The sequence below is a fragment of the Astatotilapia calliptera genome, chromosome 22 (assembly GCF_964374335.1).
Source record: "Astatotilapia calliptera chromosome 22, fAstCal68.1, whole genome shotgun sequence".
In the NCBI taxonomy this organism is placed as follows: domain Eukaryota; kingdom Metazoa; phylum Chordata; class Actinopteri; order Cichliformes; family Cichlidae; genus Astatotilapia; species Astatotilapia calliptera.
In genome coordinates, this window is record NC_137442.1 from 5,178,698 (window position 1) to 5,192,124 (window position 13,427).

Here is a 13,427-nt window from a genome sequence, read left to right on the forward strand (position 1 = left end):
AAACTTTTTTTTCTTCCTTTGTTTCTATATGTGGTTGAAGAACATTCTATGGTCACTGTCATGCCATGTTTATTTCCCCTTTCACTGCAGCAGCTTTGCTTCTCTAAACTGAAGAAACCACCTTTGTGCAGAACAGCTTTTTCCTTTGAGGAGTTGTTGTTGTCTTCTTTTCATTTGCACTATAGATTCTTTTTGCACGACTAATGATAGGGCATGGTTGGAACATTATTTGCTTAACATGAGAAGTATAATTTTAATCTCTTGTAACGGGTTTTAATGGTTACATCCTATAGTTTATGTTAAACAATAACAACAATAATGGGCGGTGCTACCAATCGGAGGAGCATCTTCATGTGGATTTCTAAAGTTCTGAATTGATTTTTAGATTTAATGGATCAGGCCAATGACGTAACCTTTTTAACACTTTTTTAACCAAATATAATCTCCATAGCAGCGACTAGACTACTGTTTACCTAATTATAGATATATAAACTGGAATACTTACGTTGTTAACCCTTGGTAAGTTGTTGTCAAAGCAGAAGTCAAATATCTTCAAAGGTTTAGGTCTGAGGAATAAATCTCGCCATAAACACCACCTGGTACCATTTCTGGAGTTTTAGACTTTGCTGATGGTATTTGCCTAATGTTGTTGAATTGTGTGGGGTTTTTTTGTTTTTTGCATAGTTATATTGCATTGACCTTTGCCACTGTTTAAACTTAACTATTCCTCAGATGCCTTAAAATATAATTCAACCATGCACAACAGTAGTTAAATGTAAAAATAAAAATAGATAAACATGTAAGTTCCAGGTGGAGGCTGGTGGAAGACTGAGTCAGGCTGGCTATGAATGAGGACCTGTCCAGACCAGTCTTAGTTCCTGCTTCCAATGAGCTGTGCATTTAGCCCTGGGCCTTCCGGTGTGCTGTGTGAACGTGTTTCTAGGCTGAGAAGAGCTTGGCTGCGTTGTATATATTGTAAATAGCTTAAATAGACCTTTTTGTTGTTGTTGATCTGGTAGCTGTAGGGGTAGGAAGTCGTTTTCTTTTAGTACATTTGGGGATTCTCATTATAGGTAAGGCAGTTCTGTTTCATTTCTAGAGTGTTTTGTTTGTTGTTTTTGCTATGCCCACCCTGACACTTGCTACCTTTTGAGTTTAATAAAAACCTGCTTGTTGTAAACCGTAATCCTGTGGCAGCGTTCGTTTTTCCTTGGCAGCAGGGAGTGTGGGCATTTTTACTTTCCTTTTTTTCTTTTTCTTTTTTGTGTTGTGCTCCGGTATCCCACACGGCTCAGACCTGTAGATACAGGTCTGCGTTATCATGCACAGCTACTCTTCCAGAGTTCAGGAATAAAAAGTATCTTATTATAACAGTATCACCAGGCTAATGTATCCCTTGAGATTAGGAGCATTAGCTTACAGATTTTGGCAAAATAAGTTCATGAAAACTTTTGCTTATATAAACTGATTTGGCCTTGCCTGAAATTATTTCTAAGATAATAATCTATTAAGATGACTTGCACTCCCAGATTTACCTCTTCTGTTAGGCTTCAGTCAATTATCTGTTTGTTTGTTTGTTAGTCAGGAAGTATGATACTATAGAATGACATATGAGGAAATCCTATGATTTTGTGCTCAGTGTCAGATCAGGAGTTACGTGGTTATTAATATTTTGAATTTTCTTTTCAGTTCTCTTTTTTCCAGCAACGTAATGTTTTCCAATGCATCTCTGTCCACTAAGGACAATGATGACATCATCATTAGAAACATCAACTTTGTCCTCTACACAGTGACCGTTGTGCTCGGCATCACAGGAAACGCTGTGGTGATCTGGATGGCTGGAATCAAACTTAAGGTGAATAGAGAGTGTTTTAAATATCTAATTTTGTTTGTCAGTAATATCTTCTGTGTCTCAGTGAAAACGCCAAAACGCGGCAAATCCCCGTTAGCGAGTTAACGTGGATCGGCCCGGGCGCTAACGCATTAACGCGCTAATGCGTTGGCGCCCGGCCGATCCACGTTAACTCGCTAACGGGGATTTGCCGCGTTAAAGCGGTTATGATGTTAACGTTGTATTAACGAGATTAACGCTGACAACACTACTTACATGTAAATGCAGAAACAAGAATATGTCAAACACTATACTCGTGGAAACACACTCAGTGACAAGTTTATCAAACACTCAATAGAGTTGAAAACTTTTTTTATGCTTAAAAAATGCTGTACAAAAAGTTTTAAAACTCTGTTAAAAAAAGAAAAAGCAAGTAATAAGAATCCTGTAAGTCTTCACTGTGAATATCATGACTAAGTACAGTACAGTACATCTAAGTTAAAACCCAGAATAAGGCCATATGTTCTTGAAAAAATAACATCATTAATATAAGTGGTTGCTAGTAACTAAGACTTATGAATAGTATTGTGCAAAAGTCTTGAGTCAAACTTCATTTCTTTATGTACAGTATACAATACATCTGGAAAGTTTTTACAGCCCTTCACTTGTTCCCTAATTCCCCGTGTTTCAGCCTAATTACACAGTAGATTAAAGTAATTTTTCATGTCAAAATTCTAAACGAAAAACCCCATAATGACAAAAAGTGTGCTTGAAATTGCCAGGATCCTGGCACAAGCATTTATTTGGCTTAGCAGGCAAATTCCAGGCTGATAGAATTCAGTGACTTTGCTTCCCATCTGTTCTTGAGTTCCTTTAGATCAGGGGTGTCCAACTCCAGGCCTCAAGTGCCAGTGTCCTGCATCTGTTAGATATTATCCTGGGTCCACACACATGAATCAAATGATTAGTTCCTTACCAGGCCTCTGGACAACTTCAAGACATGTTGAGGAGGTAATTTAGCCAATTAAATCAGCTGTGTTGGATCAAGGACACATCTAAAACCTGCAGCACACCTGCCCCTGAGGCCTGGAGTTGGACACCCCTGCTTTTGATAATGGCATGTGATGCTGTCTGACATCTTCTAGGCTACTTAACTTTGTCAGGTAGATTCTATTTAAGTGATTTTATACATGTTTTGCATGTCATTACCCTGCATGGACGTCTAAAACTAACACATGAGTTAGAGTACGTTTTTATTGTGCTATGAAGTTCCTTTTATATCCGCAAGAGCAACCTAAGTTTATGTGCTCTGGGAACTGAGTTTGGGCTAAAACACACAGTTTTACAAAGTGACATAATTGCTATTTAACAATATTAGTTGACACCAGATTTTACATCCACTTATTCACATGATCACTAGATGTGTGCATAATGCATGCTGCTCTGTTTATTGATAAATTGATAATGACTGGGGGGATAATAATATCAAAGTCTGGTTACTTGCGTCATGTAAATAATATATTATTTTACTTTGTCTCTTCTGTCTCTTCAGCAAGCAGTCAACAATGTGTGGCTGGTGAATCTGGCGATAGCAGATCTGATTTTCTGTTTCACACGAATCTTCTCCCTCATCCAGATGAAGTTAGAACGGTGGCCTTTTGGTCTCTTTCTCTGCCAGTTTCATGGTTTGTTCAAACACACCAACATGTTCTGCTCTGTCTTCCTGCTGGCTGTGATCAGTCTGGATCGAGTGCTTTGTGTCCGTCAGCCCATCCTCACGAAGCGTCGACGCACCCTCTTCGCAGCGAGGGTGGTGGCAGTCTGTGTCTGGATTATAGCGCTCCTCTTCAGCATTCCCTACTTCACCTTCCGCAAAATCTACATGGACAACAACAACCAAACTAAGTGTAAAATGGTGTGGGTGGAGAAGCCAAAGGAAAACAAAAACACCAAAGTTGCTCTCTACTCCATGCAATTCATATTCAGCTTCATATTTCCCTTTATGGTCATTCTCATCTGTTACATCCTGGTTGGCCTGGGCCTCCGACGCACTCGTCTGTCAGGGAAATCTCGGCCCCTTCGTATATTAGTATGTTTGGTCATTGCCTTCTTCCTGTGCTGGGCACCTTACCAGTGCCTTCTATTAGTAGACATTGTGTATAATGAAAACAAAGTGGTGAAAAAGTGGTACTCTATAACAAAGAGCATTGCTTATTTTAACAGCTGTGTGAACCCATTGTTATATTTCTGTATGGGGCTAAAAGTCAAGGAGGGGTTTAGACAGAAACTCATGAGAGTTTATAAAAGGGCTCTGAGAGATGATATGGATGGCCAGATGGCTCAGCCAACTGATCCCTCTTTGGATTAAAGCTCTGGGTTAAAACTAGAGATGGCACGATACCACTTTTTTATGTCCGATACCGATACCGATATCATAAATTTGGATATCTGCCGATACCGATATGAATCCGATATAATGTTTTTTAATCAACAAAACTGTTTTTTAAATATCTTGCTGCATTTTGTATAAGTTCATACTCAAGTTTAAAACAACAACTACACTAAAGCTATTCTGTTATACCTGTATGCAAAAAAAAATATTTCATAGTTCAGCAATACTGATCAATCTAATAAACTTAAACCTGCACCATCCTTCCTATTCTGGTATTTTAAAGAGTACTTAGCATAAATATTAAGCAACCTAACTAATAGGGTTCCAACTCCCAGCAACAACAAAAATAAATAAATAAAAAATAGGGAACCACCCCTCACGCTCCACCTCATGATGCTTAATCGACGTAATCAACCTTAATTTGATGCAGTGTGAAAAAAATGCACAGAAATCAATTATTTTTCAAGAAATATTAAATAGATTCAACATCTTTCTTCAACAAAATTGCAGACTGCACAGATGGTACCTTCCCAAAGGAAAAAGTACTATAGCTTACTAGGGTATATATATTAGACGTAATAGTTACTATATACAGTAATTGACTTCTATTCATTTTACATCAAATTAAAACTTTGGGTGTCAGATAATTATTTATTAAAAGCTAGACATTTTAAATGAGAATAAGAAAGAAAAGTATGTCTTTGTGCCCCCTTTTCCCTGTTCATCCCCTATCGGCCCCCCTGGCTAAACTTTGCTAGATCCGCCCCTGCACAGTTACCAGCGTCAGCTACATAGAAAAAGATCCTCGAGTAGAAAGTAAGATTAAATACATTCTAACAACAGCTGATCAAGCTTAAACGTGCTGCTGTTGTTCAGCCGCTGGTTTCCTCTTTCTGGTGCAAAGTGGGCCAAAAGCAAACTAGAGACACGGACTCGCGACAGAAAAGCCGATCAGCTGATCGTTAAGCAGTTTCATGATTGAAGTAGCAGCAGGAGAGCGAGAGGCAGTCGCTTGTTAAGCTTAACGCAGGAATGCTTTACAAACATTCAGAGATGGACTTACACACTTGCTTTACTTCTCTCGGGGATAACTTTGTCGGAGATGAAATGCCAGGTTGCTAGCGAAGCTCCAAATGCTATCCAGACCACGACAGGTCCCGCATGCCACAGCTGCTCTATCACGTGATGCATACTGCTCCGACGTGCTAACTTCTGAGGTGAGTTACGGCGTGTTGCAAGTTTTGTGAGGTGCTTTCGTGATATTTAATGGATCGGATTACATTTTTTATTTTTCTCCGATATCCGATCCAGTAATTTAGGTCAGTATCGGACCGATACCGATACGTAATATCGGATCGGTCCATCTCTAGTTAAAACAGAGTAGGCGGAGAGGAGTGGATGTAAGTAAATTTTACCTTTCCCCAGAAAAATACATGTCCTTATACATAACCATTAATATAATATTGAAATGCCGAAATCATTTTTTGCTTCCATTATATGATCAAAACCAGTATTTCAGAGTGAAACATAAAAGGTGGGAAGATTACAGTAATGATAATCGGTCAAATTAAAAGATTTATCAACAAAGGCTCAACAAAACAGATGTGTGAACTCCTACCTTTCGCTAAATCTGTTTCACCATCACTATATTTAAAGTCAAGTCTTAAGAACAGTGATAATTTGTTTGTTGTTTATTTATTTATAATACCTGGAAAATTCATATTGACACCAGAAAATTCACCCTCAATCACTATGTCATATTTTACATATTGTATATTATGTTTCTTGCTTTTGCTTTTTTCTTTTGTTTATCTATAGTTACCTAATTATAGATAAACTGGAATAATTACGTTGTTAACCCTTGGTAAGTTGTTGTCAAAGCAGAAGTCAAATATCTTCAAAGGTTTAGGTCTGAGGAATAAATCTCGCCATAAACACCACCTGGTACCATTTCTGGAGTTTTAGACTTTGCTGATGGTATTTGCCTAATGTTGCTGAATTGTGTGGGTTTTTTTTGTTTTTTGCATAGTTATATTACATTGACCTTTGCCACTGTTTAAACTTAACTAACCCCAGCATTAGCTTATAGGTTTTGGCAAAATAAGTTCATGAAAACTTTTGCTTATATAAACTGATTTGGCCTTGCCTGAAATTATTTCTAAGATAATAATCTATTAAGATGACTTGCACTCCCAGATTTACCTCTTCTGTTAGGCTTCAGTCAATTATCTGTTTGTTTGTTTGTTAGTCAGGAAGTATGATACTATAGAATGACATATGAGGAAATCCTATGATTTTGTGCTCAGTGTCAGATCAGGAGTTACGTGGTTATTAATATTTTTAATTTTCTTTTCAGTTCTCTTTTTTCCAGCAACGTAATGTCTTCCAATGCATCTCTGTCCACCAAGGACAATGATGACATCATCATTAGCAACATCAACTTCTTCAGTCTCAGCTGACAGCAGGTTTCCCCAACTTCATAAAACTCATAAAATTTTATAGTGGTAAAAAAAAATTACTATGAAGATAAAAGCTCCTACTTACCTACAATGAAAAAAAGAAACAAGAAAAAAAAAGTGTTTACCTGTAGCTTAAATGCCTTTTTTATTTTAGAACCCCATGTTACACTCAATTAAAAATGGCATATTATGTAATCAACTTTTCAACCAAAATACCAGATGGACTTTTCAGACCGTTACAGGAAGCTTTGAAAAATATAGAGCACATTTATTTACATATGTTTATGCCTGGCCTGAGTGTATACTGTATAAATAATACCGCACCCAGCTATCTTACTGATCTCCTCAGCTTTTATACCACTGGAAGAGCGCTTACATCAGCAGGCCAAATGCTCCTGACCTTGGTTTAAGACCACAGGTGACCACACATTCGCCTCTGTTGCACCCTACCCTCTGGAATAATCTCCCCGAAGCTATTCGCGTGTCTATTTCAATTCAATCTTTTAAATTTCAATTAAAAACTTATTTAGTGTAGCCTTCCCGGCTTTCTAGAGCCCACATTTTGTAAGTCTGATTTAACCTTCAGCCTTTTGGCTTGTGCCTACAATGCCTGGTGTTAGTTATGTCTCCCACCTGTCAGTGTATTTATATTTGTATCTGTTATTGATCTTAATTGGTTCTGTGAAGCACTTTGGCATACCTCTGTTTTTTTGTGCTATATAAATTGTAATGTATTGTATTATATTTAACCTCACAGGACTTTTAAACAAATATCTCAACTATCATTGTCTTACAAAAGGGAGTCTATGTATACATCTGACAAGATGATACTGCTAATCTTTTTGCAGAGATTTATCTCCAGTGGAGGACATATAAGGAGGTACATCCCTTCCTATCTCTGTCCAGGTGTTCCACAGGTTTCACAAAACTTTGTCGAGTAAGGTCAAAGTAAAGTTTTATAACATGTTAACATTTAACATGATGTATCTTTTTTTCTAAGTTTTTCATCAACTGTTGTATAGTTCCCAATACATACATTTTTTATGCACACAAAATAAAGACAATTTATGAAAATTCTAGATATTTAAATATTTTGTTAAACATTGATCAACACTGCAACATATATTTGCCATTATAGTAAAAAGGAAATTACTTTCTAAATGTAATAATCTGTTCTGATTGTAATAATCCATTGTGATTTTAATAACTTGGAAAAACCCTGGAAACTGTGGCGAACGGAGCTCAGTCGATCCAAGTTGGTACCATATTTTTCGGACTATAAGGCGCACCTAAAATCCTTTAATTTTCTCAAATTGACAGTGTGCCTTATGATTGAAGTCTGGTTGTGCTTACTGACCTCGAACCGATTTTGTGTTGTACACGGTGCTCGAAAATCAAAACTCTGTCAAAAAACGTTTTAATACGACTCTGGTAAACTGCGAAGCCGCACTGCTTGATGGATTGTTGGAGTATTACCACTGTCGTAGTCAAGAGTTAGCTCGCTAGTATCCACCTAAACATGATATACAGTGGTCCCTCGCTATAACGCAGTTCTCTTTTCACAGCCTCGCTGTTTCATGGATTTTTTTGTGTGCAATTTTTCTTTCTTTCTTTTTTTACAGCGCATTGTGTTCTGCGTCCTGATCGTCTGTAGACCACTGTCAATCAATCTCATGTACAGTACAGAATGCATTCAGCATGTCAAACTTCCATAAATCTTTGATCGCTAGCAGTGTCAATCTGAAGTGCTGTACTGTATGTTTGTTTTCTCCCCAACAAACACAACAATGTCAGCTAAACGTTTTGCAACGTCAAAGGCACCTGCGGTAGCACCCGAAAGGCAGGGTGAGATGCTAACCATAAGGCACACCGGATTTTTATACTACATCTGCTTTCTGGTGACCTCTGACTCAACATCGCTGTCCTCAATCTCAAAGTCCTCCATGGAGCTGTAGCTTGAGTCTGCATTAGAGCTGGAGCTATGCTGGAAGGCAATTGAACAAACATTAGCACAAAAAATTATTTCTGTACAGTTAAAAGAATACAAATAATCTGTCTATGTAATATAGTTGCAAATACCCTTTTGCCTTGCAGGTAAGACTTCTGTTTTTCAAGTTTCTTTATCGCTTTGGATTCTGTGTCCACAATGGCTACATAATGTATGAGAGTGTGAATCCTGAACACAATGAACACAAAATAAGAATGTTAGATTCTCTTGGTGAGTATCAAAACACTGCGATTTGATGTAAGAGGTCACCTGTGGTATAGCATCGCAAGGAACTGGATCACAACTGAAACTGCAAATCCCAAAATAAACATGAAGGCAATTGGATCAATTTGGATATCATCTCCAAGTAACAGCGCTTTCAACCTGGAATCATAAGACATAAATGGTGCCCATTCTTGATAACACATCTTCCAACACTTACTTTGTTTCTCAGCTCTCGCAGCTCATTGGCCATCTTTTTCTGTTTTTCTTTGTCATCAGGCAGAGGTTCAAGATACTTCTTTTGAAGTTCTTCCCAGAATTTCTTTTCCTCCTGGAAAAGTTAGAAATATTTTTAAGGTGTTTAAAGCTAAATAAATAGCAACAAAAGCTTTAGAGGAAAATAATATGTTCATTAATGGAACATATCTATAGCTTGTAAAGTGCCATGAATTAAAGACATTTTTGGGGGGCAAGGTAAGCATTTCTGCATGTTAATGAACAGTAATTATTACCCAAACACATAAATATCATACTATACATAAGACCATCATCATTTTGGGGAGTATGGGAGTAATGATAAATTCTAGACAGAGGTCATTTAAGCAAGGCAAATGAATTAATCAATAACACATGCACACCTGGTCGAGTGAGTCCTCTTGAAATGTCAGGTCACTCGACAAACTCTGGAGCTTTTCAATCCAGCCTGCTGAAAACAGCCAGGCAAAAATTATTTAATTGCAGTATATTTGTCTGATTTTAAAAACAAGCAAAAAAACTTTGCCAGGGTGTGGTTTGTGGCTCAGCTTCAATCTCATTGAGATTGTGAGACACGCCCATGTTTCCTAAACATAAAAGGCAAATTGTTCAAAGAAAATTGGCTGAAATTGTAAAGCTGGGAGTAATAGAAGAGTCACACATTAGCTATGTCCCAATTCCTAGGCCGCATCCTTTGAAGGACCAGGCTTTCGCGGTCTATGGGGGCCGGGTCCTCCGAAGGCCGGAAGTGCGAGGTTGTGAAATGGGACGATCTAGCCTTCAGATTTGCATCCCCAGCTGTCTCAGTAGAGTTTAATAAACTCAGCCGTCTACTCCTTGCTCACTAAAATATAAGAGGACATTGGAGTAAATTCTCCACCATCTCACACTTCTGTTTAATCAGCTTGACATTTATTCAGCTGTGTAAACTTTAATCTCAGCCAAACCAATTTACTCAGGAACAAATAAAACCCTGAAAAAAGACTAACAATAATATTTTTAAGCTATCTAAGTGACTTATATATCATGTTTAACCTGAATAGCAAAGGATTGCGGGGAGTTTCAAAACGATGTGCCGGGAGTTTGCTGTTCTCACTGGCTCTAGTGAGCCTTAAACCCCCGAAGTGGTGGTTTAAGGCTAACTATCGAAGTGGTGGTTAACAGATGTTTCCGAAAACGTTGGAGCACTTTTGCAAAAATGTGATGTCTTGATAGATTGAGCAAATATTTGAAGTTTACACAGCTACATTCTTGCCTGAAAATATCTTAAAAGTTTATTTTGTGACTCAGAAAGAGTAATATTAAAACTAAGTAGCTACCACCGTTGTTGGAAACTGGAATTGGCTGGGCCGCGCAATGAATTTTGGGATAGGATGGGGCACAAAGGATACACCCATCCTTCAAATCGAGGGAAATAAAGGACGTATTTGTCGGCCCCATTTGGAGCAGCCTTTGAATTGGGACAGCCTTCATGGCCTGGCTGTGACATTATTGGCCTCCAAATGCGGCCTTTGAAGGATGTGGCCTAGGAATTGGGACATAGCTAGTGTGTGGTGTAGCCCCATAGTTCTCGTAGTGAAGAAAGATGGGTCTATACAATTCTTTGTAGACTACAGCAAGAATGAGGTGTCACAATTTGATTCCTGTCCCATGCCCTGCATTGAGAGCTCCTGAACCCGTTAAGCACGATGATGATGATCCAATTGGTAAAGTAAAGCCACTTGGCATCTTTCTTGGCAAAAAAAAAAAAGAGTAGCAGGTGAGCTGCACAGCTGTATAGCGTGGTTTTTTTTTTGTTTGTTTGGTTTTTTTTGGACAACCGGTAGGCGACGGAGTAACAACTGATTAAGGTCAACATCCAATTACAACAGTAAATGAAAGGAAATAAAGTTTTATGGGTACGTTAATGGTATGCCAGTCTTTTGCTTGCATGATGATTAGTGTAAATAACATCTGCAGAATGTAGGTTAGATATTTTCAAGAGAAACACATTTATGCCACTCCTTTGATAAATCAGTCAGTGAATGTATTCCTTTTTTTTTTTTTTTTTTGCCTGTCCTGTTTGGATCTTTAGCCATCAGAATTGTTGTCTGAAAGCCAAGAAAGATGACAAGTGGATTTACTTTACCAAGTGGATCATCATGGCCTTGCCATATTGGTCCATTTGATTGACCTTTATTATAATTATGTATTTATTGTATTTTCGTTTTTTAAAGACAGGACAGACATGACTGTGGGATAGGACAGGGAGAAAGAATGAAAGAAAGAGAGGGAGAGAAAGAAAAACAGAGGAGGGGAGAAGAGACAGTGAGAAAGGGGGGAAGAAAAAAAAGGAAAAACAAACAAAACACCTGGATCACCTGTATGGAGATAAAAAAAAAAAAACAGAAGAGAAAACAAACAACAAAGAGCAACATAATAAAAACAACACCATCACAATAAACTAGCTAACAGTAGATACTAAATATTACATCTTATTGTGTTTTGTTTTTTCCTTTTTTAATTTCACCTGTTGAGAATGAAAAAAGGAAACAAGCAAAAGAAAACGAGAGCAACATAATAAACAACATCACGATGATCTATGGGACTATAAGAGTAAATACTAAATGTTAAACATTATTGTGCAGCACGTACGATTCGCACAGTGTGCTTTGAGGTAGGAGCCAAAAAGGGTGTAGTTTGTGGGTGTGAGCACCCGTGTGTACACCTGTGAGCATGGACGCGCTGGTTTTTAAAAGGTTCCTTCATGTAATGATTTGCTAGATGGTGTGGGGGGGCCACTGCCCCGTCCTCCAGGGCATGAAGCAGGTATGGAGGAGATCAAAACTCCAGACATCCAGAGGCCCTCAGAACATAAGAGACCAAGGAAGACCCACAGAGGGGCAGCCGCACCACTGTCCCAGAAAGAGCTGAGGAGAGTCCCAGATGAGGGCTCACTCAGCAGCCGCGGAGCAGAAGCCAGGGGGAGTTGCAGTGACGCGCCCGGGAGCCAGCTATGCCAGAGTGATCAAGCCCAAGTCCGAGAGGCCGAGGGCACCCACCCCCAAAGTGGCCCGAGCGAGCCCCAGGCTCCAGGCCGCCAAGGAGTGAGCCGGTGTGTACCTGGACGCCCACCCCCAGACACAAAGAACCACCAACGCACCGACACCTGAGGGAGTCAGTGAATGTATTCCTAATCTAAAACTGCAATTGGAGATAATGGATTTCGATAGTGGTTATCAGTTTCGACTGTTTAGCCCGGCTATCTGCTTCGGGCTCACATGTCACGTGACACCAAGGCACATGCACAAACGGATCCCTGTGAGTGCCTCCCACACCAATCTGAGATATTATTCAATGATATGGTCATAAACATCTTACACATAAAAATCTATAAGAACATAAAATTCAACACACTCTGCGTCTCTGTTTATTTACAGTGTGATGCCAACAGATTAGAATTCTGAAACTGGAATTATTTATACATTAAATTGCTGTCCTACAGACTAACAAAGGAATCACTTTATTAGGCTCGAAATCACTTCAGAGTAAAGTGATTTTAATTTTACTGATTGAACAGGTATTCTCTGTGTCTTCAGTGTTCTACTATAGGTTGCAATACCAACATTGTAAAAGAGACTTGGCACCAGATTACATAATATATAAAAAAAATAGACATTTTCTGCATCACCAAATTAATACATACAAATTCTAGCAATGCAGGCACAGTTTGCATTGCTGTAAAATTGCAGCTGGGCTTCATTCTTTATGTTAGTAACTTACATCTTAACAAGGTGCACAAATAAAACACTTATATGCCGTAAATTTAAAAAAACTTCTAGATGAGCCAAAACTCAGAACATAACGGTATTCTGACCAAGTTATGTGTTCAGCATAAGTTACCATCGTGATTTATCCAGGTAGAAATAAAATAATTTTTGTCACACAGAAAATTCTTGACTTTAAGATCAACACCTTGCTTTGTAGCAGAGCCCTCACACCAAAAGACAGCCTGTGTAGAGTAGGATGACTGAATTAATCAGCACAGAGCTAAATGTCATGTCACATTGTGACCTTATTGTTGTTTAAAGCTACCAGTTGTATAAAGATCAATAATTTTTTCACAGATTTCACAGGTTTGCGTGCATCAACAGGCTCAGTTTGTTTTTGTTTCTAGCTTTTCCTCGTTTTAAAACTGCATTTTACGAAAAGTTGTTTGAAGGTCGTGGAGCAGGAAAGACCAGATTAGATCAGCTAAGTAGGTCAGGTGGGAGTGACCTGTTTGATTGGTATGGTTTGGCT

The 13,427-nt window shown here is 38.5% G+C and overlaps 1 protein-coding gene across 2 annotated transcripts; it reads left to right on the plus strand.

The window, feature by feature from the left end:
* The first annotated feature begins 483 nt into the window (after positions 1–483).
* LOC113015203 (formyl peptide receptor 2-like) lies at positions 484–7,761 on the plus strand. 2 transcript variants are annotated; one of them, XM_080296032.1, is made up of 3 exons: positions 484–1,073; positions 1,690–1,855; positions 3,384–7,761. In XM_080296032.1, the coding sequence occupies exons 2-3, from the start codon at positions 1,712–1,714 to the stop codon at positions 4,197–4,199; spliced, it is 960 nt and encodes a 319-aa protein (XP_080152158.1). In that variant the 5' UTR covers positions 484–1,073; positions 1,690–1,711; the 3' UTR covers positions 4,200–7,761. The 2 variants fall into 2 exon arrangements, with proteins under 2 accessions (XP_080152158.1, XP_026012941.2); XM_026157156.2 differs by having other exon boundaries at positions 487–1,073; positions 1,705–1,855.
* Positions 7,762–13,427: the final 5,666 nt, after the last annotated feature.